Below are 25,603 nucleotides of genomic sequence, written 5' to 3'. Positions count from 1 at the left end.
AATTAACTTGTGGGAGCTGGACAAGAAAATAATGTTTCAAAATCTCAAATGTTTGTTAAATATGTTAAAACATATTTATGAGGTGAAAAAAAAAGGTAAATTTACCGGCATGAACGAGGAATGAACACCAACGAAGAACGGCATCGGAGCGCAACAGTAATCGATGAGATGAGCCGGCATGACTGGAATGTAGATATGCTGCCAATAGAGGGGGTAAAGTAAGGACGCAGATCCATGAACTATCGCTGCTAACTGAAAATAAAAATAAAAAATGACAATGTATATATTCAGTTTGCAATAAACACCACCTAGTTGCTGTGTAGATTATTCATTGAGAACTTGTCTTGCTGTTTATTCTACTGCCCTGGAGTAGATTTCGTAGGTCCTGTGAATTGTGTAATGCACATTTTAGGAGCACTTTTCTTAAAGAGAAGGGGTTCGTCCAGGTGTTCCTGGTTTGATTGGCTGCATATTGTGCCACCAGCACCTTGTAAACCATTACATGGGGGAGTGTTCTTACCCAATGTCTTACCAACTGGACCGCTTAGATTGCCTGGCAGTTTGAAATTACAAGGTGCTTCACTCACATGCGTATAAGGGTAAAAACATAATATAATATTCTTTATCCTGATCTCAGTCTAAAGAAAACAGGGGGGAAGTGTTCTTACCCTACTCAGCTTTTCTGAAGTAACTAAGACCCTCCTTTCGTTTAGAAGACTGTAAAATGAGAAAGAAACAATCAATAGTAGTTAACAACAAGAACAAGATGGGCCGTGTCTAAAGTCATGGGTTCAGGAGTGGTTATGATCACAATGCCTGCAAGTCCTATGGGATTTGAGGAATTGCATGGTGAGGTATCTATATATATTTGGTCTAGGGTGACACACCATGTGTGTATTCTCTGAAGAACGCAATCTACCTGGCAGGTAGATACACACGTGGTGTTACCGCAAACCAAGTATGTATTAATTCAAGAGCTCAGGGCTTCAACATAAAGCCATGGAGCTCTGCACCCAAAAGTGAAAACATGGCCTTTGTAAAACTGAAAGTTTAACATCAAATGCAAAACCTGTTTCGTTTGCATTTAGGTTTTTTATCCAGAGGTCTTACCTAGCAAATAGTGTCATCATGTTCAGGGGGTTGACTGCACTGAAGTATTCCACCATGTTCCGCTGTTGATACAGAAAGAAATCAAATCGTTTTGTAAACTTTTTTTAATTCCTGATGTTAAGTGAACTTTTTTTTTTTCACAATCCAAACAAGTTAGAATACTGGCTGCTGATTGGTCAGCAGTCTTTAAATGTTTTTCTTCCTCCACAACCTTTAATGGGGAACTTTTGGGGCGCTTCATGGCAGTTGACTTACCAGGTAAATCCATTGGTCTCTGTAATGTGCGTATATGATCAGAGCTACATAAACAATGGACATTTAATAATAATAATAACCAATTCTTATATAGCGCATTTCACAATAACCGTATCAATGCGCTTTACATTAGTGCCCTGGTCATAGGGCCAATAACATCCCTTATAATGTTTCTCAGCTCCCTTGGGAGTTTACAACCTGGGCAACAGTTTATTTCGCTCCAAAAGCTTTTTCATTTACAATATCAACCTCTACCCTCGCAGGTTACCCATTTCCCCCTGGGTGAAGAGAAGCAATTATAGTAAAGTATCTTGCTCAAGGACACAAGTGTCACGACCGGGATTCGAGCCCACACTCCGGTGACTTAGCACCAGAACTTGAATTTGATGCTCTTAACCACTCGGCCATGACACTCTCAACTCTTTACCTGGTAAAGTCTGGTTCATACATGTGAATAAAATGCAATGTAAGATTTGATTTTACATGGAACTAGACATGAGTTATGTCTACTTACATTGTCAGGTATTCTAGGCAATGCTTTGCTATCTGGACCTGCAAATTTCATCTCCTGAAAAAAAAAAATTGAGCACAAAAATAAACTTCTGAATATCTCATAGTCTGACAAAACATTAAAACTTCCAATGGCTACAAGCGGCGTTTCACTACCTGGGGCCGATTTCACAAAGCAATAAAACGAATCGCAATACAAAACGGTCAGTATTACAATAGTGATTTGTATTGTGACATCACACTTTCCTTAGCAACTACGATTGATTTGCAGTTAAGATCAATCTTAGCTCTTTGTGAAATCGGACCCCGCGGTCAGTGACGAGAGGTATCAATATGGCACGCTGCCCATGGTAGCAACGCTGGTCTACAAAGGACCAGTTGATTCCAAGGGGGCTCCGGACGTGGACAGAAATAAAACATCATGAATATTCATAGAGTTATACATGTATATAAGAACTAGAGGGCGCACTGGCCTATATACGCGACCCGGCATGCGCGCCTGCGGCCATTTTCTAAGTTGAACAAACAGGCATTGCTAAGCGTGTGTTTGTGTGGCCATTTTGTAAGTTGAAAAAACAGCATCGCGTAGCGTTCAATAAACACAAACTCCAACGTGTGTTTCTTATTCAACGCGCGTACAGAATGGTGCGCGCATGTCTCCTTGATGTCCCGTCACGTTTGTGCCAGAAGCATCACCAGTGCGCCCTCTAGTTCTTATATATAACTCTATGTGAATACTACATACCACTGGGACGTCACCAGCTATAGAGATCTGACACTGTGTATAGGCGTTGGGAACCTCAGCCTCAAAGAGCTTCAGTATCAGCTGATCAGCGACATCATTCTGGAATAGAAAAAATTAAACGCAGTGGACACTATTGGTAGTTTCTCAAAACAATTATTAGCATAAAACCTGTCTTGGTAACGAGTAATGGGGAGAGGTTGGTGGTATAAAACATTGTGAGAAACGGCTCCCTCTGAAGTGACATAGTTTTCGAGAAAGAAGTAGTATTCCACGAATTTGATTTTGAGACCTCAGATTTAGAATTTGAGGTCTCGAAATCAAGCATCTGAAAGCACACAACTTTGTGTGACAAGGGTGATTTTTCTTTCATTAATATCTTGCAACTTCGATGACCGATTGAGTTCAAATTTTCACAGGTTTGTTATTTTATGCATATGTTAAGATACAGCAAAGGAGAAGACTGGTTTTTGACAATCACCAATAGTGTCCAGTGTCTAGAAGTTTCAAATAACTTGATTCTTGATTAATAACAACATACACAGTTCAAACAGAAAAGAAAAAGAGACAACACTAATTTAAACAAGTGCATAATGAGTACAATGAATACACTGGTACTCAATGAAAAAAAAACCCTAGAAATACTTTGTGCGCGTACGTACAACCGGTGTGCGTCAATGCAATTTTGACCCTTCTCACACTGGAGCCCTATAATGTGACAGAAACTTAAAATTGTCCTTTTCAAGCTTTATTATGCTTTTTAACAAAAGGGCATTTATGAATGGGAATGAAAGAGTAGTGACTTGATCTTAAAGGGAAGGTACACCTTTGGTAATTACTCAAAACAAATATTAAAAACTTAAAAACTGACTTGGTATTGAGAATTGGAGAGATGTTGATAGTATAAAACCTTGTGGAAAATGACTCCCTCTGAAGTAACGTAGCTTTTGAGAGAGAGGTAATTTCTCCCTAAAATAATAAAAGACTTCTAGCTAGAAGTCTTTTATTCTTATTTGAAAGCACACAAATTTGTCCAATAAGGGTGTTTTTTCTTTCATCATTTTCTCGCAACTTTGATGACCAATTGGGCCCAAATTTTCACAGGCTTGTTATTTGATGCTTAAATGATGGAATACATCAAGTGAGAACACTGGTCTTACCAAACATGTACCTTCTCTGGTCAGAAACACCAGAGCTTGAATCAAGTGCACTTGACCACTCGGCCATGACAAGCCAGGATATACAATTAATTGATAACAATTTATTGAGATTTAAAAGAGACAGCACTTACATTATCATGATGCTTGAGCTCCGCTATTTGGTTGAGAATTTTGTAGAATATCTCGAACCATGGCAAGTAACTACGCAAAAGTAAAACCAGAAAACAAACAAGCGGTAAGAAAGAATCAGAACAAACTGGTATGGGAGTTAAGAGGTTGTAAAACTAACGTCACTGCAGGAACATTGTATCTCCTGAAAAAACACTTTTATTACTTTCAAGTTTGAATTTGTCAAAATGTTGAACAAGTACATGATGTATCTCAAAATATCTTAAAATAGCTTGGTTGAACACACAACACACAGTGTTTTTGTGCGAGATACGTTTCTTCGCAAAATTATCCACAATGTAATAGATAGGAGGGATTAAAGAAAAGGAAGAATAGCACACCTTAGAATGCATAGACATGTTTTGGCGCCAGGCGGGTGCCGGCAGAACCCAAACCTCTGTTTATTGTCGAGTCCCGTCAGTACAAACGTAAAATGCTGACCTGCTGGATTATACCTGTAAAATAGAAAAGAAATTACTGTGAGTTTTTAATATGAATATGATTGTTTTTAACCCTCCTACTGTTTGAGCCATCAATATCGCTCATGCTGTTTTGCATGATAGATGCCATTAGCTGGCCTGCAATTTTAATGATTACTAACAATTTGAATGATCTGGGCCCAATTTCATAAAGCTGTTAACGCAGAAAGTTCTGTTTAGCAAGTTTATTTTCTAAGCAAAAGAAGTGAGTGGGGTACTACTGGCAGCAATGGTAAATAGATGCTATTCGGGCTGGTTACCCATCTTTGCTTAGCAAAATTTGTTTGTGCTTAGCAATTTTTTGTGCTTACAGGCTTCATTAAATTGGACCCTGGGCCCAAGTGCATGGCGCTGCTTACTGCGCACTTCGGCGCTTATGTAGTGCCAGGGCCCATTAGGTGCTTTACATGCACTTCAGTCAGGGCACTATTTGACATGTTTGAACTTGTAATGTCATATGCAAGGGGTCTAACAGACCGAAGAATTTTGTTATCATATTTCTTATTGAGACCAGCCCCCCAAGTTTGGTTTTAAAGCTGTTCTAATAATCGGCTTGAACATTAATTAAGTCAACTCACCTACTGAGGTCACAGGGGAAACAGAATTTTGGCAACTCTTTGGTTACACCAATGTCGACAAAATCATCCGGGAACTGGGATACGATCTGTGGAGCTAGAAAAACGAACGAGCCAGAAAGGGATGGAGGCGTTAGAACAAATAAGAATGATAATTCAAAATGATAGAACATCCTTGTCCAGCAGCTGTCATGAAAAATAAAACAAAAAAAATTGAATCCCTCTGTTTGGGCCTTGTTTTGTTTATTTGTTTGATTCTGTTTGGGTATTTTCTTTTCTGGAACAGAAACTTCTCACCACCAAGACAAGCATCAAGTTTATAAGAGGTACATTGAAGCTGTTAGTGTTACAAAGACAATTAGATAGACTTTTTACAATAATCTGTTAATTTTTGTTCATTCAAAAGTTTTGATAAATGCGGTCTATTTCTTTCTCTCTTTTGCACCTGCTTTACTTCTTTCAAGAAAAAATCTCAATGCTCAAGAATGTTTTGAGAAAATCCTGCAATTGGGAAAGGTCTTGAGAAATAGTTGCCTGATGTATACACAAACTACATGTAGGCCTTCATGTAAAACTACTTCCTGTGAGGACCTGGGAACAATAATACCGTGTACATTGTACAACATTATTTATAAATGCCACATCAGATTGACTTCCTGATTGTGAACGGCATGAATGAAAGTTACAATGAACGAACCTGTGCATGTATGTACTTAGTGCACCGAGTGGAAATTTTTTCATAATACAAACTTGTGAACGTCATACATGTTGGGTACAATGTTACGTTGTCCAACAATCAGTGTTCTCCAGGGTTGGCAAGGGGGAGGGAGGCTTTGGAGTGCGAAGCATGAAGCCTTGCATTGTTTTTTAGCATTGTACACAGTGTTTTGAGAAAAAGCCTGATAGCACTCACCCGACTTTTTATCAACAGGGGCAGCCACTTCAAAGAATGCGACAAAAAGGCCTTCTGGATTCTCCCTAGAAATAAGAGAGAAAAAAAGGCAAACATCTTCTGAACAATTGTCAAGTTTACACATTTCCTTTTCACCAATCCAGGCCCAATACAAGTTCACAGAGACAACAAAGGCGATTGCCTACATGCCACTCGGTCATTGCCTTGGTGCCCTTGTAAAGTTTCTTTCGACTGCAGTTTAGTATTTTATATGATGCAAAATTACACACGATTTAAATAATTTTCTCATAGTCATATAGTCACAGTCGTCTTTTATAAACGTTTCAAATTTGTTTCGCACACATATTCACAAATGCACAATTCAAGCATTCATTTATTTTTTCTTCTTCAAATTTTAGATTAAGAGCATGACATGCACTTGTATAGGTACTGACTATCACTTACATACGTACATCCCTAAAGATACATTTCAGTATGAGTCAGAAAATACCTCACTTCCCAGCATGTCCACATTATGTACATTGTGAACGTACACACAATGTACCTACTGTGTATAAGCTTGGGCTATATCGATTTATTTTATTCACGGAGGCAACGAAGGCGATTGCCTCCGTGTCCCCTGGTCATTGCCTTGGTGCCCTTGAAATGCTCCAGTACAATTTTGCAATTTCATCATAGGGTGCCCTTCACCAAGAAGAAAATGCCTTGGTGCCCTTGCCCTTTCAAAAACGAAGCATACAGCCCTGCCATGGCCTCAGTGTACATGTAATACCCAAGGCGTGGTGTGAAGAAAACTGACTTGAAGGGTCGCATGTAATGTACAGGGGAAGTCTACAACGTACATTACATGTAAATGGCAAACCATTTCAATCAATATTTTACAAAAATTATGACTCTCATCACATAAATTATAAATACATTATGTCATTGTAACTACTACACATTTTGCATTGATTTTATGTTAATATTATGGAGTTGGGTTGAAACCAAAGTAGGTCATTTGATTCTCAAGACAAAAACAGGAAGTTCTTAGAGTACAATTTCAAATTGGAAGTCAATTATGAAAACACTTGCTGAATGCCAGCTAAATTCATTTTTGTGAGAGTGAACAGAAAAGAAACGGGGTCTAATGTTTTTTTTTCCCAATGGAAAAAAAGTCATAAAACAGAATACCGTGACTGAGTAAAGCAAAAGCCCAGGGCACCACAGCAATTGTATTTGTACACGTAGCCTTGGCTCAAGCCTCCCCTGATTTTGTATACATTTCTCTCCATAGATCGCTATCACCCCGAGAACTGCTATCACGATGAGAGTGTAAGTACATTACCTTCTTGTGGCAGCGGTCAATGGAGAGATATTAATAACAGGAGAGTCTTGAACCAATATGGCAATGCTGTGGTTAATTTGATGCCTGACCCTGCCTTTAACAGGAACTTAAAACCATCTGTACATACTGTGTAGTGTAATACCAATTGAGGCCTCATCCGCCAGTTAAGTGTTAAATTGCAGCTGTTAGCGATGACTTGATTCCAACAAATAAAAACACCAACAGACCGTATTGAATATGACGTCACCGCTCAAATGTTTGCCCTACAAGATGGCGTCTGCGAGCGTGTGCGTGGGGGTGTGTGTGCGTGTGCTTGTGCCCTAGAAATCAAACCGGGAACGCTGCGTGCTTCTTTGGTGTACGCGTGTAGACGCAAATACGGTTTGCCCTACACTGAACAAGATGGCAACTTTCCTAGCAAAAACGGGGTTATTCAATACGGTCTATACACAGTGAGTTGTTAGCAATTGATTGATCTGACTAATTTAAACTTTAAAGCGTAATGACAATTGACAATTTTACCACAGACTTCCCATTTGATCTAGTCTCACCGCAATGCAACGTTTCATTAACTGCATTGTTTGTTTGCTAATTATTTTGCCATACGGAAGGTGGAAGTCATGACAAATGAAAGAAAACATAAACTGTTTTTCTTTATTATTTTGGGTTGAACAATTACAATATTTACTAGGGAGACTTGAACCTGTAACTCAATTTTAACATGCTGGTATTGGACAAAGAAAATTGGCCTAGAGTGGGGTTTGAACCAATGACCTCCAGATCAACGTGCTGGCAACTACCATTATCTACATGTAGACGCAAGTTTTGTGGTCTCCCTATTTTGCCAACATCTTTGTTCAGGGGGGAGGGGTGCCAGTCAGAAGCTATTCAATCTGGAACTGCAGAATAGCCAGGGATCAGAAGCAAGAAAAACGAATTGGCTTTTCCGCTGATTGTTATATTATTAAACAATAAAGGGGCCTACAGGCAGTAAAGTTAAGATTTATTGCAAGTAATTCTGCTGTTAAAAGTGGTCAATTGGAGTTTTGTTACCTTTTCATTCATTTCATAACTATTTTTGACCAAAAATGAACTACCAATGAACTACTGACTTGCAATCATAGAACACATAAAAATTTATGAACCCTTTTCAAAAATATGAACTTTGCATTTGTGGAATTAACAATGAAATCATTCCATTTGGTCATGGCTCATGAGTTTTATTCATTTTCATAGTTTGCGTGCATGTATGCCAGCCATCGTGTTTTTACATTGGAATCTATAACTTTATGATTAAGGGAATCAATGTGTGGTGAAGAGGTTTTCAACTAGTGGTTTAAACCTGCGCTGAGGCCTGGACTTGATAATTTATTTCCCATTCATAAATACCTTTTCGGTCAAAAGGTAAAATAAATGCAAAAATTATAATTATTCAATGATTTCTTTCAACACAACACCCCTCCAGTAATGAAATGGTTAGGCCCTCGGCCCGATCAGGTAAACAATTCCTTATAAGGGAATGATGTGGGCGTACCGCGTATCGCGTGATGTGGCACAACTGTCCTGGCCGTTGCTCTCAACCAATAGGAATGAAGAAACTTTCTTATACGCACAGGTCCAAGCGCGCGTGTCACGCCCATGTTATAACACTTTTTACTGGTGTTATATCATCCGTTCAAACAACACCTCGTGATGCCCTCTCGACCAATCAGAATGGATAAACTGTCTTAGGTATTTATGAATGCTGAATGTGCTTTATTAGACAGGGCTCAACCTAGTTGCGATTTATCATAACCCTCCTGCCGATGGCGTAGCAGGAGGGTTATGTTATCACTAGGCTCAAACCTTTACACTAGATCAGCGTAAATTGTGTAAACATTAAATGTAGTACAAGTAGTAAACACCAACTTCTTAGCTTGACCTGTGTGCTACTTACTCGTTTATTTATTTACTGAAATCAGTGTTCTTCTTCTTCATAGGATTTTTTAAACTGTGGGATTTTCAGGACCACTAAATTAAAACAAGGCTTTGTGGAATTTGTTCTACTTGTATTTATCTTGCCTATTGAAGAGCCCTACTGTGTAACTTGCCAGAGCATTCTTGTGATGATTTTGGAAGATACGAACGACAATTCCTTGCCACAACCATGCATATTACAGTGGCGTGGTTAGGGGGGGGGGATCAGGGTGAGGGTTTGGGGGTAGGGATAGGGTTAGAATATAGGGTTGGGTTAGGGTTAGGGGTAGGGTGGGGGTAGGGTTAGGGTAGGATTAGGGGTAGGGTGGGGGTAGGGGTAGGGTTAGGGTTGGGATTGTTAATTGTGGGTGGGGGAAGGTTGGGGTTGGGTCAGGGTAAAAAACATTCCCCTCCCCCTTTCACCTTGGATGAACCCAACCACGAGAGCGCGGAATTGGGCATCATACACGTCGTAGAGCATATATTCCTCGATTTATGAGTAACTTGTAAAAAGATTTTCTTCGAATCGGCATACAATTTGTATGTTGTCGACCAGTGTATATTACTAGCTTGTGTATGTAATCTTATATTGGATAACTTTCCGTATGGCGCCACCACTTTTTCACTAATTTTTACAAAAAGAGATATCTCATTCAGGTAAATTAGATACTTTATTATTTCATGTTGAATGAAAAGTTGGTGGCGTGATACGGAAACTTTTCCCTTATATTTCATCATACAGCAGATATGATGGATCCAGTCTGGTGTGTGCAACCAATTATTCACAAAGGTCACAGGGCTGTCTGTCATGTCAGCATGCATGCGCAATAGCTAACATCATCTGCGGGTCGTTACAAATTCTGATCTGTTCCATTTCTCTGATTTTGTTCATAAAATACACCTAACTAAAGCCTACGTAAGGAGGATGCACATTTGCAAAATACTTTTGTGCATGTAATTGTAGTTTATTGACTGAGCTGAGGTAAGTGACAACTGGGGAAAAATCTAGGCATAAATGGTTTCTCTTCAAAGAATTATTCCATAAGAGCCACCACTTTTTCATTTGATATGAAAAATAGACTAATTTACCTCAAATGAGATATTCCTTTTTGTAAAAATTAGTGAAAAGGTGGTGGTGCATACTGAATTCTGAAAGTTATCCGGGCCAAGAAGCGGAGTGAGTCCAGCGTTTGGCACTATTGATGGGGCAAGCATATTTAGTAAGGACTAGGGATGTCATGTCACTCACTGACACTACTGTTTGTGTCACTTGTGTTGTGTCAACATCACACCACAAAAACACAAGTCCTGTCTGTGTCTTTCTTGGTTTTGTGTCAGTCAGTGAAAATCAACATCACCTGTCAAAAAATGTCATGCCTGTCTGGTTCTGAGACTACACTTTTAGTTTACACCCATTCCATGACAATGACACCGACAGTGGGGACAATGACATGTCATTTGCCTTTTTAAAACTTCAATTCAAGCAAGTGACAGTCAACAGCCATGAAACCATGGAAAGTCAGTAACCATGATTGCTGAAACTCAAGTTAGCACGCCCTCCCACCAAGACAGTAGACGGCCAATATTGCAACACATTTTATTCTTGAACATGTTGAAAGTGCGGAAAAACAACTGTTAAAACCAAGACAAAGAAATATTTTTCCCCACTAATTGGTCATTATTAACAAGTTTAGTTTATGACAGATGACTTACTTTAGTCTGCAGCCCATGTTGCGGGTCCTAAAGGGTTAAAATTGCAACTTCCTTTCGTCAGTGAACTAGTTATTTATCCACATCCTTTCCGCAATATTGTCAGCCATTTTGTTCGACTTGTACGATAATGGTATGGTCCAATACGAGGGCGTTTATTAGATGGATGGAACAACTTATTTTTTTAAGGAAGCTAAAACACTTCAATTACTATTTATTTAAATTTGAGACAAGTTTTTTCAGACTTAATCATTTTTAAATTTAACTTTTTGTTTTGAATTTTTGCAAATATTTTCCTCTCCCGCTTTTCCAAATGACCAACTTTACCTCCTCCCCCACTCCAGAATGGTTTCGCGATGTCAAAAACTGCGTGCATAAAACAGTCGTCTATTTTATTACGAACTGGGTTGGGTAAAGGCCGGTTTATAGTCGGTCGCGCGATGGTCGCGCGACGGAAATCTTGCGCGCAATCCTAAGACTGAGGCTTAAAAACCGTGTCTTTTTATAATCGCGCGTCTAGATTTCCGACGCCCGACCATCGCGCGACCGACTATAACTCGGCCTTTACACGTACTCAAACGTCACATACATCAAAACGACGGCCAATGAATGAAGGCAACTAAGAAATTACAATCGATCAGCTGTTCGTGTAGAAGTAGTCCTTCCACCGGTCCCTCCCATCCATCCGGACGGCACCATCTTAACCATCTTGATTTCCCACAAGCTTCTACAGACAGAAACCAGTGTTCTACCTAATAGGAGTAATTCTGCCAAAACACTTTTGACTCAGAGTCAATAATTTTGAAATACATTTTATCAGTTATGAAATGCATCGTTGTCAGTTTCTATCAAAATTGATGCAGAGCTGGCATCCTCTTTCACTCTGTAGATATTTCTTCCAAGATGTAGCAGCTGCTCGACCAAAAAGTTTGTCCGCTCCAAAGAACAGATCTAAACTGATGAGGTCGAATCTCGCCGTAAAAATGTCTTCAATCAGAACTAAGAGCAAAATGGTAGCAGAGAACAGCGAAGTCTTGGAACAGAATTCACCGAGAAAGGAAGATGGAAACAATGAAGAAAATAAAGACAATGGAGGATCTTCTTCTTCAATGTCTTCTAGTAACTCGTCTTCTAGGAATCGGTCTTCTAGGAATCGGTCTGCCAGGAATTCGTCTTCAAGGAATTCATCTTCTGTTTCTATGCCGTTGACTTCCGTCGTTGATGATGCAGCAGTTTCATTGGATAAATTAACGACAGAAGAGAGGAGCATTTACAGATTACATAAGGAGGCTTGCGAAGTACGAAAATAGTGCAATTTAGTTGATGCATGGTTGATGTAGTTTGTAAATAGACCCCCTTGCTGGCATTAAACACACAAACGCTTGTCGTGCACTATCACACTACTACAAGAGCATACCTAGTATTAGTTGTGATAACGTAACCCTCCTCCTGGCGGCCGTCAGGAGGAGGGTTACGTTATCGCAACTACTGTAGTATAGTCCAATGGGAACGTCTGCTTCCTTTTGCCTATAGCTATAAGTGAGGATGATGTTTGAACTTTCTGATAGTGTGACGATACTCGGCTCAGTACGTGCGCGTTGAGTGTGGAATGAGGGGCCTGGTCTAGCTTTACTTTAGCGGTCACTAGCTAGACCAGCATCACCTCATTTTACAGTTAGCGCTTGCGCAATTAGCATTTGCGGCGAAAAGGTCTATGGAGTCTATTTTAGTTTTTAATACAATAGTTGTTGAATTAATTATTATTAATTCATAAATACCCCAGATAGTTTCGCTACTCATTGGTGGAGAGCGCGTCACGTGGGGGTGTTTAAACGGTTGATAATGACCAGCTGTTCGCCCTAGGGCCTTTATCATGCGACACTTCGACCCTGCCAGCTGTAAACGGCCGTGCTGTAAGAACTCGTCGCTACCCTTTAATTCCCTTATTTATGGTTCCAGTTTGTTGTGGTCAGTATCTATAGTAGACCTGATTGCTGCTTGAACCTTTGGGTACGATTGTCACAGATACTCTTGTTTATTATATGACTTGGGCACTGTCATTTTTGTTAAAAAGCTTTGACATCCTGAAGTCATACCAGTAGTTGTACATACTGCCACAAATGTCAACTTTTTTAGAAGAAGTGCTCCCTAGTTTCTTGGTCAAGCACTTTTTCTACATTTTCAGCAATTTCTGTTCACCATGAAAACACTAGGGCGAACAGTTGGGCGAACTGATGGGGTCTTTTGTGTGCATCTGCTTTTTAAATTGTTATTATAGGACTGGGGCACTGTACTCCTATTAAAAAGCTTTGACATCCTGCAGTCATACCAGTAGTTGAACATACGGCCACAGATGTCAACTTTTTTTGAAAAAGTGCTCCCCAGTTTCTTGGTCAAGCACTTTTTCTTAATGATTTTCAGCGGTTTCTGTGCACCATGAAAACACTAGGACGAACAGTTGGGCGAACTGATTGGGTCTTTTGGGTACATCTGCTTTTAATTGTACATGTATCTACCCAATGGGGCACTTCAGGCGAACACAATTCCTGAAGAGTTTATGTTACTGTATTAATAGCTAAATTGTGTTATCTTGTTTTCCATGGTAACAGGCTGGAGAAGTTTCTTACACAGATCCAAGTACAGGATATGTCGTTCTGACTCAGCCCTATCACATCGCTAGGGGCAAATGCTGTGGCAGTTGTTGTCGACATGTGAGTATGAAATTGACATCGACAGATGACGAAAGTTTGGCATTTTAGCAAATAAAGACACTGGACACTGTTGGTAATTGTCAAACACTCAAAGACCAGTCTTCACAGTTAGTGTATCTCAACATATGCATAAAATAACAAACCTGTGAAAATTTTAGCCCAATCGGTCGTCGAAGTTGCGAGATAATAATGAAAGAACAAACTCTCTTGTCACACAGTTGTGTGCTTTCAGATGCTTGATTTCGAGACCTCAAATTCTAAATCTGAGGTCTCCAAAATCAAATTCGTGGAAATTTACTTCTTTCTCGAAAACAATGTCACTTCGGAGGGAGCTGTTTCTCACAATGTTTTATACTATCAACCTCTCCCCATTACTCGTTACCAAGTAAGGTTTTATGCTAATAATTATTTTGAGTAATTACCAATAGTGTCCACTGCCTTTAATTATTCGATACAGATCATTCATTTAAAAGGGAAGGTATGCTTTATAATCACTCTTAAAATTAATGGCAATAACAAACTTTTGAGGAAGTTCCCAGTTTTTTGAATTGTTTACAATTCAATATGGAGTACCGGTACATATTTATTAATTTTCTTTCTTGGTGTGTTTTTTCTTGCAGTGTCCATACAGTCATGTGAATGTTCTAGAAAGGTATCGAACAAAGACATTCAACACTGCCTTCTATGTGTGAACCAGTTGCAAGATCAGGGCCCAATTTCAAGTGTTCAAATTTATTTTAAGATTTGTATTTTTATGGGGGGGGGGGGGTTATGGACAATTATCCTTAGATGGACATTGTGAAATCGAGCCCAGGGCTTTTTCAAAACTTTGGCATAGGCTCCAGTACAAAATGTGCAGTTTGTTCCAAATTGACAACGGAGCTCGAACCGGGGCATGAGGTTTTGAAAAAACCCGGCGCCCACGGACTTTCCAAGTCCACCTGTTGGGACAGGAAGTCGTTAATCTAAAAGTGTGGGTTTTCACTCGGGGAAAAAGAAACAGGGTACAAACATTCATTGATTAACAGAAACAACTGGTTTTATTCTGAAATATCTTGTCTATGTACAGCTGTATAGTCATACAATGGAGGAAGTAAATTGCGCCCTCTGTTGATGGAAAAAATGCTGATGCAAACGCAGATAGAAGGATCTTGAAACCAACACTGATACTGGCTACAGTTTTCCACAGTAAATCCAATACATGTTGCCATACTGTAACAGATGTGTATTTTCTGTTATCTCATGTTTTGCAAATATTTAATTGTTCTACCGAGACCTGACGCTTTGTTTTTGAACAGGCAAGGGCACCAAAGAGTTTTCTCCTTGGTAAAGGGCGTCACTATGAGGGAATTGTAAATTTTGAGAGGAACATTTCACAGGGCAGCAAGGCAACTGCCAGGGGAAATGGAGGCAATTACCTCCAATGTATCCATAAAGTAGTCTGGCCGGCATACCCTTGAAAACAATTTCAGCAATTTTAAACAATTTCAACCATTTTCAATCTCAGATTTTAGTGCTCGCTTTTACTGGTCCTTTGTACTTTCTCAGGTGTTGTTTTATTTATTGTAATCAAAATATTTTCAGGTAAAATTTACCAAGTTGCAGTGGAGCTGGAAAAAAGCTGTTTTCAATAAAAAAATAAAGTAAAATTACAGTATGTGTCATGACCGTTTTCTTTTATTGTTTTTATAGTCAGATTGTGTTGTAAACAATGCAAGATTAACTTGGGGTGAAATTATAACCCAAATTATAAATAAATTGTCCTTCGATCAACCCCAGTTATTTTAAAATTTACCCAGTCATTTTCCCTTGTGTTTATACTTGATATTTGAAACTTTAAGTTGCATCTGCTGCCGCTTCCCATGGTGTATCATAAACTTGGGGGTGATCCCTGGCTACATGGCAGTTTTAGGTTGTATGTCTTCTGACTAGCACCACCAAACAAAGCTATTGACAAAAAAAGGGAATTCGCCATACAGTGGGCTAGATACATGTTATGTAGCTCAGTTTGTAGAGTTGGTACAGGTCATCGGGTCAAGTCCCAAACTAGTTGATGTTTCTTTGTTCAACCAAAAAATGTATTTATGATATATTGGTGATCTTTTGAAGAAGTGTTTTCTTCTGCTCCCCTGCTAGCTTCTGATTGGCTACAAGTTCCAATAGTGCCTTCTGATTAGTCCACTCTTGATTTACATCTTTTGAATGATTCATCATTTCCTCCAGATGTGACATGAACTGCAATGTCAAGACGAAAACTTGTTCCTTCAGTTCATGTGTTGGTAGTACACTGATCACCTCGCATGTGTGGCAAAAGAACTGACCAATCACAAACAGGCTCGCTGATTCATTGTGAAGGTCAGAGGTCAATATCTCAGGGGTTAAACTCTGGTTGAGAAAGTGATAAAACGGAAAAAAAGATACTGAAAGAAGTCAAGATTATAAAATAACTTTCGAAAAGCGTTGGTCTACATATGATAATGAGTCGTTTTTAGAATTAAATTAGAATAATGTCTAGTCCAATGACTTGCTAAGTCGCAATGTACCGCTTACATTTGAATTCCTCAGACAGTTGCTGAGTCAAATGGTTAGGGGCAAGCCTTTGCAACCTCCAGATGAGCAAACCCTAGTACCATTGTGACATATAGCTGTTCACCATTTCTGACGTAACCCTACAAAATATTGCTCCTAATTATGTGACATACATTGTAGCAACTGTCTCTTTGTCTGAGGAATTCTAATTTAAAGGCAGTGGACACTATTGGTAATTACTCAAAATAATTATAAGCATAAAACCTTTCTTGGTGACGAGTAATGGGGAGAGGCTGATGGTATAAAACATTGTGAGAAACGGCTCCCTCTGAAGTGCCATAGTTTTCGAGAAAGAAGTAATTTTCCACGAATTTGATTTCAAGACCTCAGATTTAGAAATTGAGGTCTCAAAATTAACCATCTAAACGCAAACAACTTCGTGTGACATGGGTGTTTTTTTCTTTCATTATCTCGCAAGTTTGATGACCGATTGAGCTCAAATTTTCACAGGTTTATTATTTTATGCATATGTTGAGATACACCAACTGTGAAGGCTAGTTTTTGACAAATACCAATAGTGTCCACTGCCTTTAAGTAGTAACTTGTGATCAAGCACGTCATTGTACCAGACAATCTTCAAATCTTACACATAAATGGCTCCTTGTGTCAGAGTGTAATTTCACTCAGGTCAAAGTCAAATTGCACAGAGCTTCGTCAACAGAAACTTCATAAGGTCAACCGTAGGGAACCACAAATTACACATGGCATAGTATTTTGTCTAGTAACTATTTTTTTGAGGTAAGGGAAATCGCTTCACATTTTTGTGTGCCAAAGAACTTTGTCAAATTGGTCCACAACATGGACCCTAGTTTGCCTGATGGCGTGATGATTTTGAAGTGATGGTGCTTACAAACCACTTCAGTGGTGCCGTTTTATTACCTGCATGGTGTTAACGTGGCAACGGGTCACATGATGGAGAAGCTGTGGGGTTGCCCAGTCTTGACAGCAGGGGCTGGTCAGAAGTTGCATCACCGATAGAAGCAGCTGAGAAAGGCTGAGGTGAACTTTGAACCCTGCAAACGGACAAAATAACAATAAATAAAACAATAAAATTAAAGGCACCGAACAAGTTTGTCAAAGCCCCTCATTGTCACAAACCAGTCTTCCCACTTGGTGTATCCAAACAAATGCATAAAATAACACACCTGTGATAATTTGGGCTCAATTAGTCATCAAAGTTGCACAAACATGCTCAATACCTGAAATATTCACCATAGGAAGTTCTGTCAAATACTGCGTGCTGCACGGCACGCAGAGGATCTCATTGGCTAGAAGTTGCTTCAGCATTCCCATGATGCATTGCCATTCTCCCATGATGCAGTGGGGCAACACCTGTACAAGGGCCAGCGTGATTGCCTCTTGGAAACTCTGATGGGGAATCTCCTTCACTTGAAGACCCTAAACATAACAAGGTCAAAATAAAAAACGCATAATGAAATTGACAGTCTTCAAAAAAAGCAAACAAATATGTTTTCTTTTACTATTGCTTCTGAAAGAAGTTGAACAAATTGGTTTATTTATAGGAGTTATCCAAAAAACATGAAACAAAAACTCCTGGTTATAATATTTTTTTGTTTTGCTTTCACAGGGAAATTTAAATAATTGGTTTCCTTATGGGAGTAATCAAAGATGCATGAACAAGTACAACAACTTTCCTGATTTTAATGGTTCCTGTTTTGTTTACACGCCTTTGACTGCAGAAAGCAAATTTTGCAAATATGTAAACAGTTTTTTAATAAATATTTACCTGGACCAAAATGTCAACCATTTTGTCTGAAACTCGACTACACTGTAGTAAATCTGTCAGTGTCTCGACCAAAGGTAGAGCTCCTACACAAGAGAGATTCAGAATGTTAATGAAATACAAACATTTAAACTCACTTATATTCGGGTAAATTGAAATTCATCATTCTGGGACCAATTTCAAAAAGGTGGTAAGGACAAAATGCAAACTATTAAAATTGGTGCCTTGCTTGTTTTTGCTCAAATTATTTTGGGGTATTTGAGTTTATTGATCGAAGGATGCCTTAATACAGCAATCTTATATCAGAGCCTCTTAAAATTGTAGACAACCCTTTTTACTCAAATCGCCAGACGCCATCTCTACACTAAATTTTGATTTGTTCTTTATAGATAGACAAGAGTGGCTTACTTGAAGTGTCATCAGATGCTACAGGATACCAGGAAGAATCAGGGAAGTTGCAGATGTCGAACAAGCACTCTGGAATAGTCTTTAAAAACAGAGGCGAAAAAACAAAGTTAGTTTGAGTTCAAAGTTTGAGAAAAAAGAGATTCTTGATAATCTATTGCTAACACTTGGGACTTTCTTCTGGAATCACTGCAGGGATGCAAAACAAAACGGGCTTGATTGCAAGGCTCTTTTGCAACATCACTTTTTATTTTCAATGTGTGGTGAAGAGGTTTTCAACTAGTGGTTTAATCCCAACGAGGCCTGGTTCTTGATAATTTTACCAAGACGAAGTCGAGGTAAATTATCAAGAACCAGGCCTCGGTGGGTTTAAACCACTAGTTGAAAACCGATTCAACACACTTTGATTCCCATTCATAAATACCTTTTTGGTTAAAATGCGTAATAAAGTAAGAAACACTGTAAAACTTATCCGTTTCCGAGTGCTTGAGCTCTGTATGTTTCCACCTCCATGGTATGTTTAGTATACGTGTTGAATGGCATGTACGATGTCCGTACACGCGTGTTTTCCGGTTCCGTTCGTGCGCATGCGCGTATAGTCTTGGTGCATATTCGCTGGTTTTCCTTTCACACACAGCGTGGCCAAATCACCGACAGCGCCTGCATCACCCGTAACATGAAACGTCTTGCATCAAGACTAGCGCGGACAACCGTTATAAACACTGGTCATTATCAATGGTTTAAACACCCCCACGTGACGCACTCTCCACCAATAGGAATAGCGAAACTGTCTGAGGTATTTATGAATTTCTTTTTTTGACAGAAATAACACTCCCCTCACCTTTTTTTGCTGAGGCAGTAGCTCTGACATTAACTCATTCACATAAAGAGATGTCGTCCAGTGTAGTGTGACAGAGACACGGTTCAAGAGCCAGGCTACCCCATGTTCTGCGCAGTTATTGCCTGGGAAAGATAACAGTACCCAAATATGTAGATATGATATAATTTCAAAAATAGTCCATGAAATTAGATAAAGCCCTGTGTGCCAGGCATAAGTTCCTCATAACCAGTCAATAACTCCTCCTCTGGACAACTACTTCACCTTGATCAGGCATCTCCTTGATTTGGATGTTTCATGCAATTCTTCATGAGATTGTTCCTCATCAGTTAATATGCACCAAAATCACTGATAAGCTAGTCTATTAAAGGTGCTAAAACCCTGTGGGACAGACATTAGTTCCTCATAACCAGTCAATAACTCCTCCTCTGGACCACTACTTCACCTTGATCAGGCATCTCCTTGATTTGGATGTTTCATGCAATTCTTCCTGAGATTGTTCCTCATCAGTTAATATGCACCAAAATCACTGATAAGCTAGTCTATTGAAGGTGCTAAAACCCTGTGGGACAGACATTAGTTCCTCATAACCAGTCAATAACTCCTCCTCTGGGCCATTACTTTACCTTGATCACGCATCTCCTTGATTTTGATGATTCTCGCAATTCTTTCTGGGGTCACTAGTTCCGCATCACTTAATATGCACCAAAAACACTGAATAGCTTGTCCATAACATGTGATAAAGCCCTCTGGGGCAGTCAATAATTTCTCATAACCAGTCAATAACTCCTCTGGTCCATTACTTACCTTGATTATGCTTCTCCTTGATGATTCTCGCAATCCTTCCCAGAAGGCAAAGCACAACTTCCTTCATATCAGTACTCTGTGTTGCCGTGACGACACCATCCCATAGAAGATGACATCCATCGAGGAGGTCACAAAGGCAAAGCATGATGGGAAACGGTGACGATCCTAGGACGTTTATCATCGCATCAGAATTGTCTCTTATGTTCAGTAACTCCTTAAGTAGTTTCAAAGCTGTCAATATGTCCATCCGACCACCATTTTGTGGAGAGGTTTCAAGATTTGGCAAAACACACACTTGGCAAACTGCTCGAGTAGAAAGAACTGGTGGCATCCAGAATGGACCTAGTGGATCCAGAAACGGTCTGTACGGCTGAAATAGAAAAATAGATCGCAGTGTTAGCAATACGTAGCCAAAACTACGCTGGCCATATACCTGGTAATCCTCCCAATTCCATCTTTAAAGGAACACGTTGCCTTGGATCGGTCGAGTTGGTCTTTGAAAAGCGTTTGTAACCGTTTCTTTATAAAATGCATATGGGTAGAAAGATGTTGTAAAAGTAGAATACAATGATCCACACAAACATGTCTCGAAATTGCACGGTTTTCCTTTTACCTCATCGACTAACACGATCGGCCATTTATGGGAGTAAAATTTTTGACTCCCATAAATGGCTGACCATGTTAGTTCGTACAGTAAAGGGAAAACCACGCAATTTCGAGGCAAACTTGTGTGGATCATTGTATTCAACTTTTAAAACATCTTTCCAACCATATGCATTTTATAAAAAAAACGGTTACAAACGCTTTTTATAGACCAACTCGACCGATCCAAGGCAACGTGTTCCTTTAAATGGTGACTCACTGAAAACAAACCTTCAAATCCTGTTTAACCACTTCACGTCGAGTGACATCATGGATATATCGCAACACAAACATGCAACACGAATTATTGGAACACAAACATCTTCATTGATCCCTCAATCTTTTGCTGGCAGACGGACGGCTGTCAAAAGTATTCGCCCAGACATTCTATTGTGTGCACAGACATGCACTGACACTCTATTTTTGTATGGCAATCTCACCTGCAGTAGTGTGGTTACCAGCTGTAAGAGATTTGCTTCCTCATTTGTTGAAGTTGACAGGTTCCCACCAGTTTCCAGGATGAGGTGACACAGTAATGGCCACTGATCTCCATGAAGTTTGAAGGTCGCCAGTGAGGGCATAGCCTGCAAAACCTACATGTATATACAAAAAGTAAGTTTGAGTGTGCACCATGGTTAAAGGTACACATTGGGTAGTTACTTTAAACAAATATTAACTTAAAAACTGACTTGGTAACGAGCATTGGAGAGCTATTGATAGTATAAAACATTGTGAAAAATTAAACGGCTTCCTCTGAAGTAGCATAGATTTTGAGAAAGAAGCAATTTCTCACTAAAATAATGAAAGACTTCTAGCCAGAAGTCTTTTATTCCGATCTGAAATTTACACAAAACTGTCCAAAAAGGGAGTTTTTTCTCTCATCATTTGCTCGCAACTTCGCTGACCAATTTAGCTCAAATTTTTACAGGCTTGTTATTTTATGCTTATGTTGGGATACACCGAGTGTGAAGAATGGTCTTTGACAGTTACCAAACGTGTACCGTCCCTTTAACTAAAGGTGCACCAGTGGTTAGACTGCAGGACTTGCAACCACAAGGTTGTGGGTCCGAATCCTGCCAAGCATGAGGAATCCTGCTTATTATGAGGAATTTGTAATGGAACTTCGGACAGGGCACCACAGAAAAAGCACAGGGCACCTTTTAAGCAATTACTGTGGGTGCCGTTGGTTATTTGGAAGCCTGCTAAAAAGGCAATGTTTCTTTCTTACCTGACAGACTGCTTGGCATACTGATGCATTAGAAACTGCTCTCTGGACAGCCTGATGTAAGGTTTTAGTGGGAGATTGTATGGCCACGCAGGATAACGCTTGGAAAACCTGTTGTAAAAGATGACGAGACAAGAAACCGATGAATGAGTGCCAAAAGGTCATGATGTTGTGTCAGTACAGGCCTGGTATTAGATGAGGGCAACAGACGTCATGACCTCTGTTGCCCTGGTCTTGGCCTTGGAGCCCCTTCAATTATTTACCACAGACTTTTAAATGATATGGAAGTGCACAAAATGAACATGGCCTTGCCCTTTCAAAGATGAAAATCTACACTCGTTTTACAATGGAACTTTTGGGATATAGAATGACCATATTTTAGGTCCCACATTACAAAATGCTAGTTGAACTCTGACCTCGGTGTTTTCCAGACCCTGCGCCAAGGCGACCAGTCTGTTAAAGAGGGAGGTTAACTCATGGTCTACGTTCTGCACGGGGTGTCTGGTGAAGATGGTGACTCCGGCAGACTGAGTCCAAAGATGATCCCGGAGTGTGTTCTGAAGCAAGAACGGCAGAGGTGCGTAGCTTCCAAGGAAGACCTACACAAAGTACATGCGGAAGAAGAAGAAATCACTGTGAATTATTTAAGCTTTTTTACCACTGTTACTCGTATTAACCACTTCACGCCGCCTGACGTGTTTTTCTGCACAGGACACGACTGGACTGCTAGAAATTTGACACAATTTTTCTACTTTCTCTAGGCCTGGAATTACACAGAGGCCTTGGCCTAGATACCCCTCCACAAATTTCCCACAGACTTTTTTTTAGATTTTCCAAAGGAAGTGCCCTTTTCAACATGAAAATGGCTTTGCCCTTTCCAAGATGAAATCCCAGGACTGTTTCTCACCTTTAAAACTCTCTGAATTATACCCTCAGAAAAATATTGTTGATCCATCACCATGACAATGTCAATAAGCTGTTTGACAAACCTGTAAGTATCCAAATCAAAACAGAATCATTGTCAGTCAAATCTACTCGTAGTGATTTCTTTATTCTTGAAATGAGAAAAAAAAACAATGAGCAACACAACTGATTATGGGTAAGTACACACCTTGGATTAGCCAAAATGGCAGTGTTCCTTTCTAGACATTCTATCCATGACTCTTCCTCCCACAGGTCATGGGATGACATAAGCTGACCAAGGTAATCTGAAAGCAAATTAAAATGGAAGACTTAATTTTGATTTATTAATAACAATAAAAGTTTGATACGTGAAATAGCAAAAGGTAATCCCCTGGGTGTATCGTAACTTAAATGTAATCCCTGTCAACATGGCAGCCAACAGTTGTATGGCTTCCGACTTGCACCTTCAAAGAAAGAAATTGAAAAAATAGTTCAACCCCAATTTAATATATTATGCTCTGTTTTGAAAAAGGGCAAAGGCACCAAGGCATTTTCTCCTTGGTAAATGGCACCCATGGGAAAATTGTAAATTTCAACTGAAGCATTTCAAGGGCAGTGAGGCAATGGCCAGAGGGCATGCAGGCAATCGCCTTTGTTGCCTCCATGCAGTATCAGGCACGATAGTGTGAACCAACCTTCATACTCATTTAATCTTCCATCCACCTTGCCAATAGCTTCCTCCAGCCATGTGTTTCTACTGTATGTATCAGTCGCTGAACCAGCTGACGTCATTTCATCCTCTACATCTCCCCATTGGTCCAGCTGACCAGAGATATAGCCAATCAGATCATCACAATGTTTTTGAATTGAGTGTGTGGTTTCAAGTGGCAGCTGATCAAGATGATGTCCAAGCCTCTGAAGTGACTGTAAGGTACTCCTACCCAGTCGTGCAATCTCATTTGGCACATCAAGCGGTGGGTGAGGAATGTTACTGACTGAAGATGCCATTTCCTCACAGAGTAAGACATCTGAAGAAGGGATCGTGAAGAAGTCAGTCCAGTCTTCAAGTAGGATATCTCGTAAAGTAGAAACCAAAGTCGACACAGCCATTAGTAAGGAGTTTGAGTTTACAGACTTTGTACTGTCTTCCTCTTTACTACTGTCTGCCAGTGATGCAGTTTTGACTTCCTCTTTATAAGGAGAAGAACCAAGATGATCTCCAAGATTTGTTGAACAGATTTGGTGAAGAGAGTAAACTTCACTCAGACAGTTTGAGCCTGTACTTAGTAGTGACAGTAATGGGTGTGCTTTTGTTGAATGTTTTGTGGGATCTGTAATGTTAACTTCTGGATGTCTTTCTGTTGGAAACAATTCTTGGACTAGGTTGGTGAGGCATTCCTTTAAGGCTTCAATCACCTCAGACCTCATTGTCTTTTTGGTAATCTCGGATTTCATTGTGAGGATTTGCTGGCAGGTAGACATGACTAGTTGAAGAGCTCCAGTACCATCAGCAGCAGTGCATGATGGTTTGTTTGTTGTGGTGCGAATTTCAGGTTTTTTAGTGTCGAGATGAACTTGCCTGAGAACACTTATCAGGATACTCATGAGGAACTCCTGATGACCCTCAGAGATGCAGGTTGAGGAGATGTCTTGAAGCAACACCTTGGCCACTTCCCTATGAAGGGAGAGGAGTACCTGCGTTGTTGAATGAAAGGAATTTCATTTTGTAAAACAGGAAATTTCAAGTCCGATGGGTCAATAAAACAATGTTCTCTAAAAATATAAATTACTTTAACAATGTGTAGCCTTAATGCAAATTCATAATAAATAGTAATAAAAGTGCTCTAAATGTTTAACTGACTAAAGGTTTTGATCAACTACAAATACAATTTTAATGCAGTGCCTGTATTTCCTCCCTTCGGAACGTTTTCCTAGTTAAGTTGATATACAATGTTTTGAACAGAATGAATGATTGGATATTTATGACTCTCTTTTTTATACATTGTAGATAGGTATTTAATTAACAATGGTTTAATACTGTTGACAGTTGTCATCAGGCGCCATCAGTTGTCGGCTTGTTTTACTAGACTAGATACTCAGCATCAGTTTTGACAGTACATGTATGATTACATGGACTCACTATTATCACGTAATTTCAAGTTACACTGAAGATGATGTGGATGATGTGACAATTGTTTAAAAAAAAACAGATACAATACGTATGCTGTACCTGTGAACAAAGATGTCCCCATTCCAAATTCTTGGCTACTGCAAGGTAGAGATCAAGATCAACACAATCTGGTATCGCTCTCATAACTCCATCAAAACCCTTCATTGCACAGTCGACAACATTATCAGATGTCAACGAAGGATGTGGATGTGGTTTTCTTCTCTCTTCTTCTTCTGCCATTCTGTTTTTTCTGCATTTTTTCTTATTTTTTTTCTTAAGCAACTTGCAAAGTAAGATGGCATGAAGCTTGAAGTGCCAGTGCAGTTGCTCACCGTCGCTCCGATCCCTGTCCAGACCTTGGACTACCTCTGTTATTGCGTGACACACAGCGTTGACGTTTACCCGCTGTTCCAACGGCAATGCCTTGTTTGTGCAGTCGGTAAAGCAATAAAAACTGCTCTGAAGAAGAGCGATTTCAGCTTCAAAATGCATCATAGAAGGCAACAGATTATAGCTGAGATGTAAGCATAAGTGTTAGGCGTCAACTCAGTAATTTATTCTGCAAGTTTAATGTGATGAAATGTAGTAAAAACCTGTTTGAAATTGCAGCGGAGTTACTTTTTGATTTGGTCAGTGGGCGCCGCCATCTTGTTCATGGCTCTTT

General features: G+C 39.6%; 3 protein-coding genes across 8 annotated transcripts in view; 1 reads left to right on the top strand and 2 right to left on the bottom strand.

The window, feature by feature from the left end:
• Positions 1-11,015, bottom strand: part of LOC117303097 (DENN domain-containing protein 1B-like) — a 35,451-nt gene extending 24,436 nt beyond the window's left edge. For all 6 annotated transcript variants that reach the window (XM_033787179.1, XM_033787182.1, XM_033787181.1 and 3 more), the window contains exons 1-10: positions 10,909-11,015; positions 5,913-5,977; positions 5,003-5,096; positions 4,287-4,400; positions 3,909-3,978; positions 2,621-2,719; positions 1,880-1,933; positions 1,111-1,172; positions 669-717; positions 106-252 (exon numbers count right to left, since the gene is read on the bottom strand). In XM_033787179.1, the coding sequence (XP_033643070.1) occupies positions 106-252; positions 669-717; positions 1,111-1,172; positions 1,880-1,933; positions 2,621-2,719; positions 3,909-3,978; positions 4,287-4,400; positions 5,003-5,096; positions 5,913-5,977; positions 10,909-10,925 (771 nt within the window). In that variant the 5' untranslated portion in view covers positions 10,926-11,015. The remainder of the gene's footprint in view (positions 1-105; positions 253-668; positions 718-1,110; positions 1,173-1,879; positions 1,934-2,620; positions 2,720-3,908; positions 3,979-4,286; positions 4,401-5,002; positions 5,097-5,912; positions 5,978-10,908) is intronic.
• Positions 11,016-11,486: 471 nt separating this feature from the next.
• Positions 11,487-15,374, top strand: LOC117303278. Its single transcript, XM_033787437.1, has 3 exons — positions 11,487-12,203; positions 13,515-13,616; positions 14,237-15,374. The coding sequence occupies exons 1-3, from the start codon at positions 11,733-11,735 to the stop codon at positions 14,306-14,308; spliced, it is 645 nt and encodes a 214-aa protein (XP_033643328.1). The 5' UTR covers positions 11,487-11,732; the 3' UTR covers positions 14,309-15,374.
• Positions 15,375-15,427: 53 nt separating this feature from the next.
• LOC117303276 (gem-associated protein 4-like) lies at positions 15,428-25,581 on the bottom strand. The gene is made up of 14 exons (XM_033787436.1): positions 25,000-25,581; positions 23,465-24,464; positions 22,978-23,074; positions 22,774-22,855; positions 22,283-22,465; positions 21,870-21,977; positions 21,082-21,234; positions 20,000-20,369; positions 19,196-19,317; positions 18,358-18,436; positions 17,953-18,035; positions 17,405-17,603; positions 17,085-17,218; positions 15,428-16,001 (listed from the first exon to the last, which is right to left on the bottom strand). Exons 1-14 carry the CDS (start codon positions 25,432-25,434, stop codon positions 15,699-15,701), a joined length of 3,348 nt encoding a protein of 1,115 aa, XP_033643327.1. The 5' UTR covers positions 25,435-25,581; the 3' UTR covers positions 15,428-15,698.
• Positions 25,582-25,603: the final 22 nt, after the last annotated feature.

The sequence above is a fragment of the Asterias rubens genome, chromosome 19 (genome assembly GCF_902459465.1).
Source record: "Asterias rubens chromosome 19, eAstRub1.3, whole genome shotgun sequence".
NCBI lineage: Eukaryota > Metazoa > Echinodermata > Asteroidea > Forcipulatida > Asteriidae > Asterias > Asterias rubens.
The sequence above is the reverse complement of the archived record's forward strand: the minus strand, read 5'-3'. Positions and strand labels throughout refer to the sequence as shown.

Bases quoted from the DNA above. Each gene is read 5' to 3' on its own strand.
- LOC117303278 (XM_033787437.1), top strand. From the start codon at position 11,733: ATGCATCGTTGTCAGTTTCTATCAAAATTGATGCAGAGCTGGCATCCT. The intron at 12,204-13,514 runs GTACGAAAATAG...CCATGGTAACAG, and splicing joins TACATAAGGAGGCTTGCGAA to GCTGGAGAAGTTTCTTACAC. The intron at 13,617-14,236 runs GTGAGTATGAAA...TTTTTCTTGCAG, and splicing joins GTGGCAGTTGTTGTCGACAT to TGTCCATACAGTCATGTGAA.
- LOC117303276 (XM_033787436.1), bottom strand. From the start codon at position 25,434: ATGATGCATTTTGAAGCTGAAATCGCTCTTCTTCAGAGCAGTTTTTAT. The intron at 22,856-22,977 runs GTGTGTACTTAC...GGATACTTACAG, and splicing joins GCCATTTTGGCTAATCCAAG to GTTTGTCAAACAGCTTATTG. The intron at 19,318-19,999 runs GTAAGTAATGGA...TATCTTTCCCAG, and splicing joins CAAGGAGAAGCATAATCAAG to GCAATAACTGCGCAGAACAT.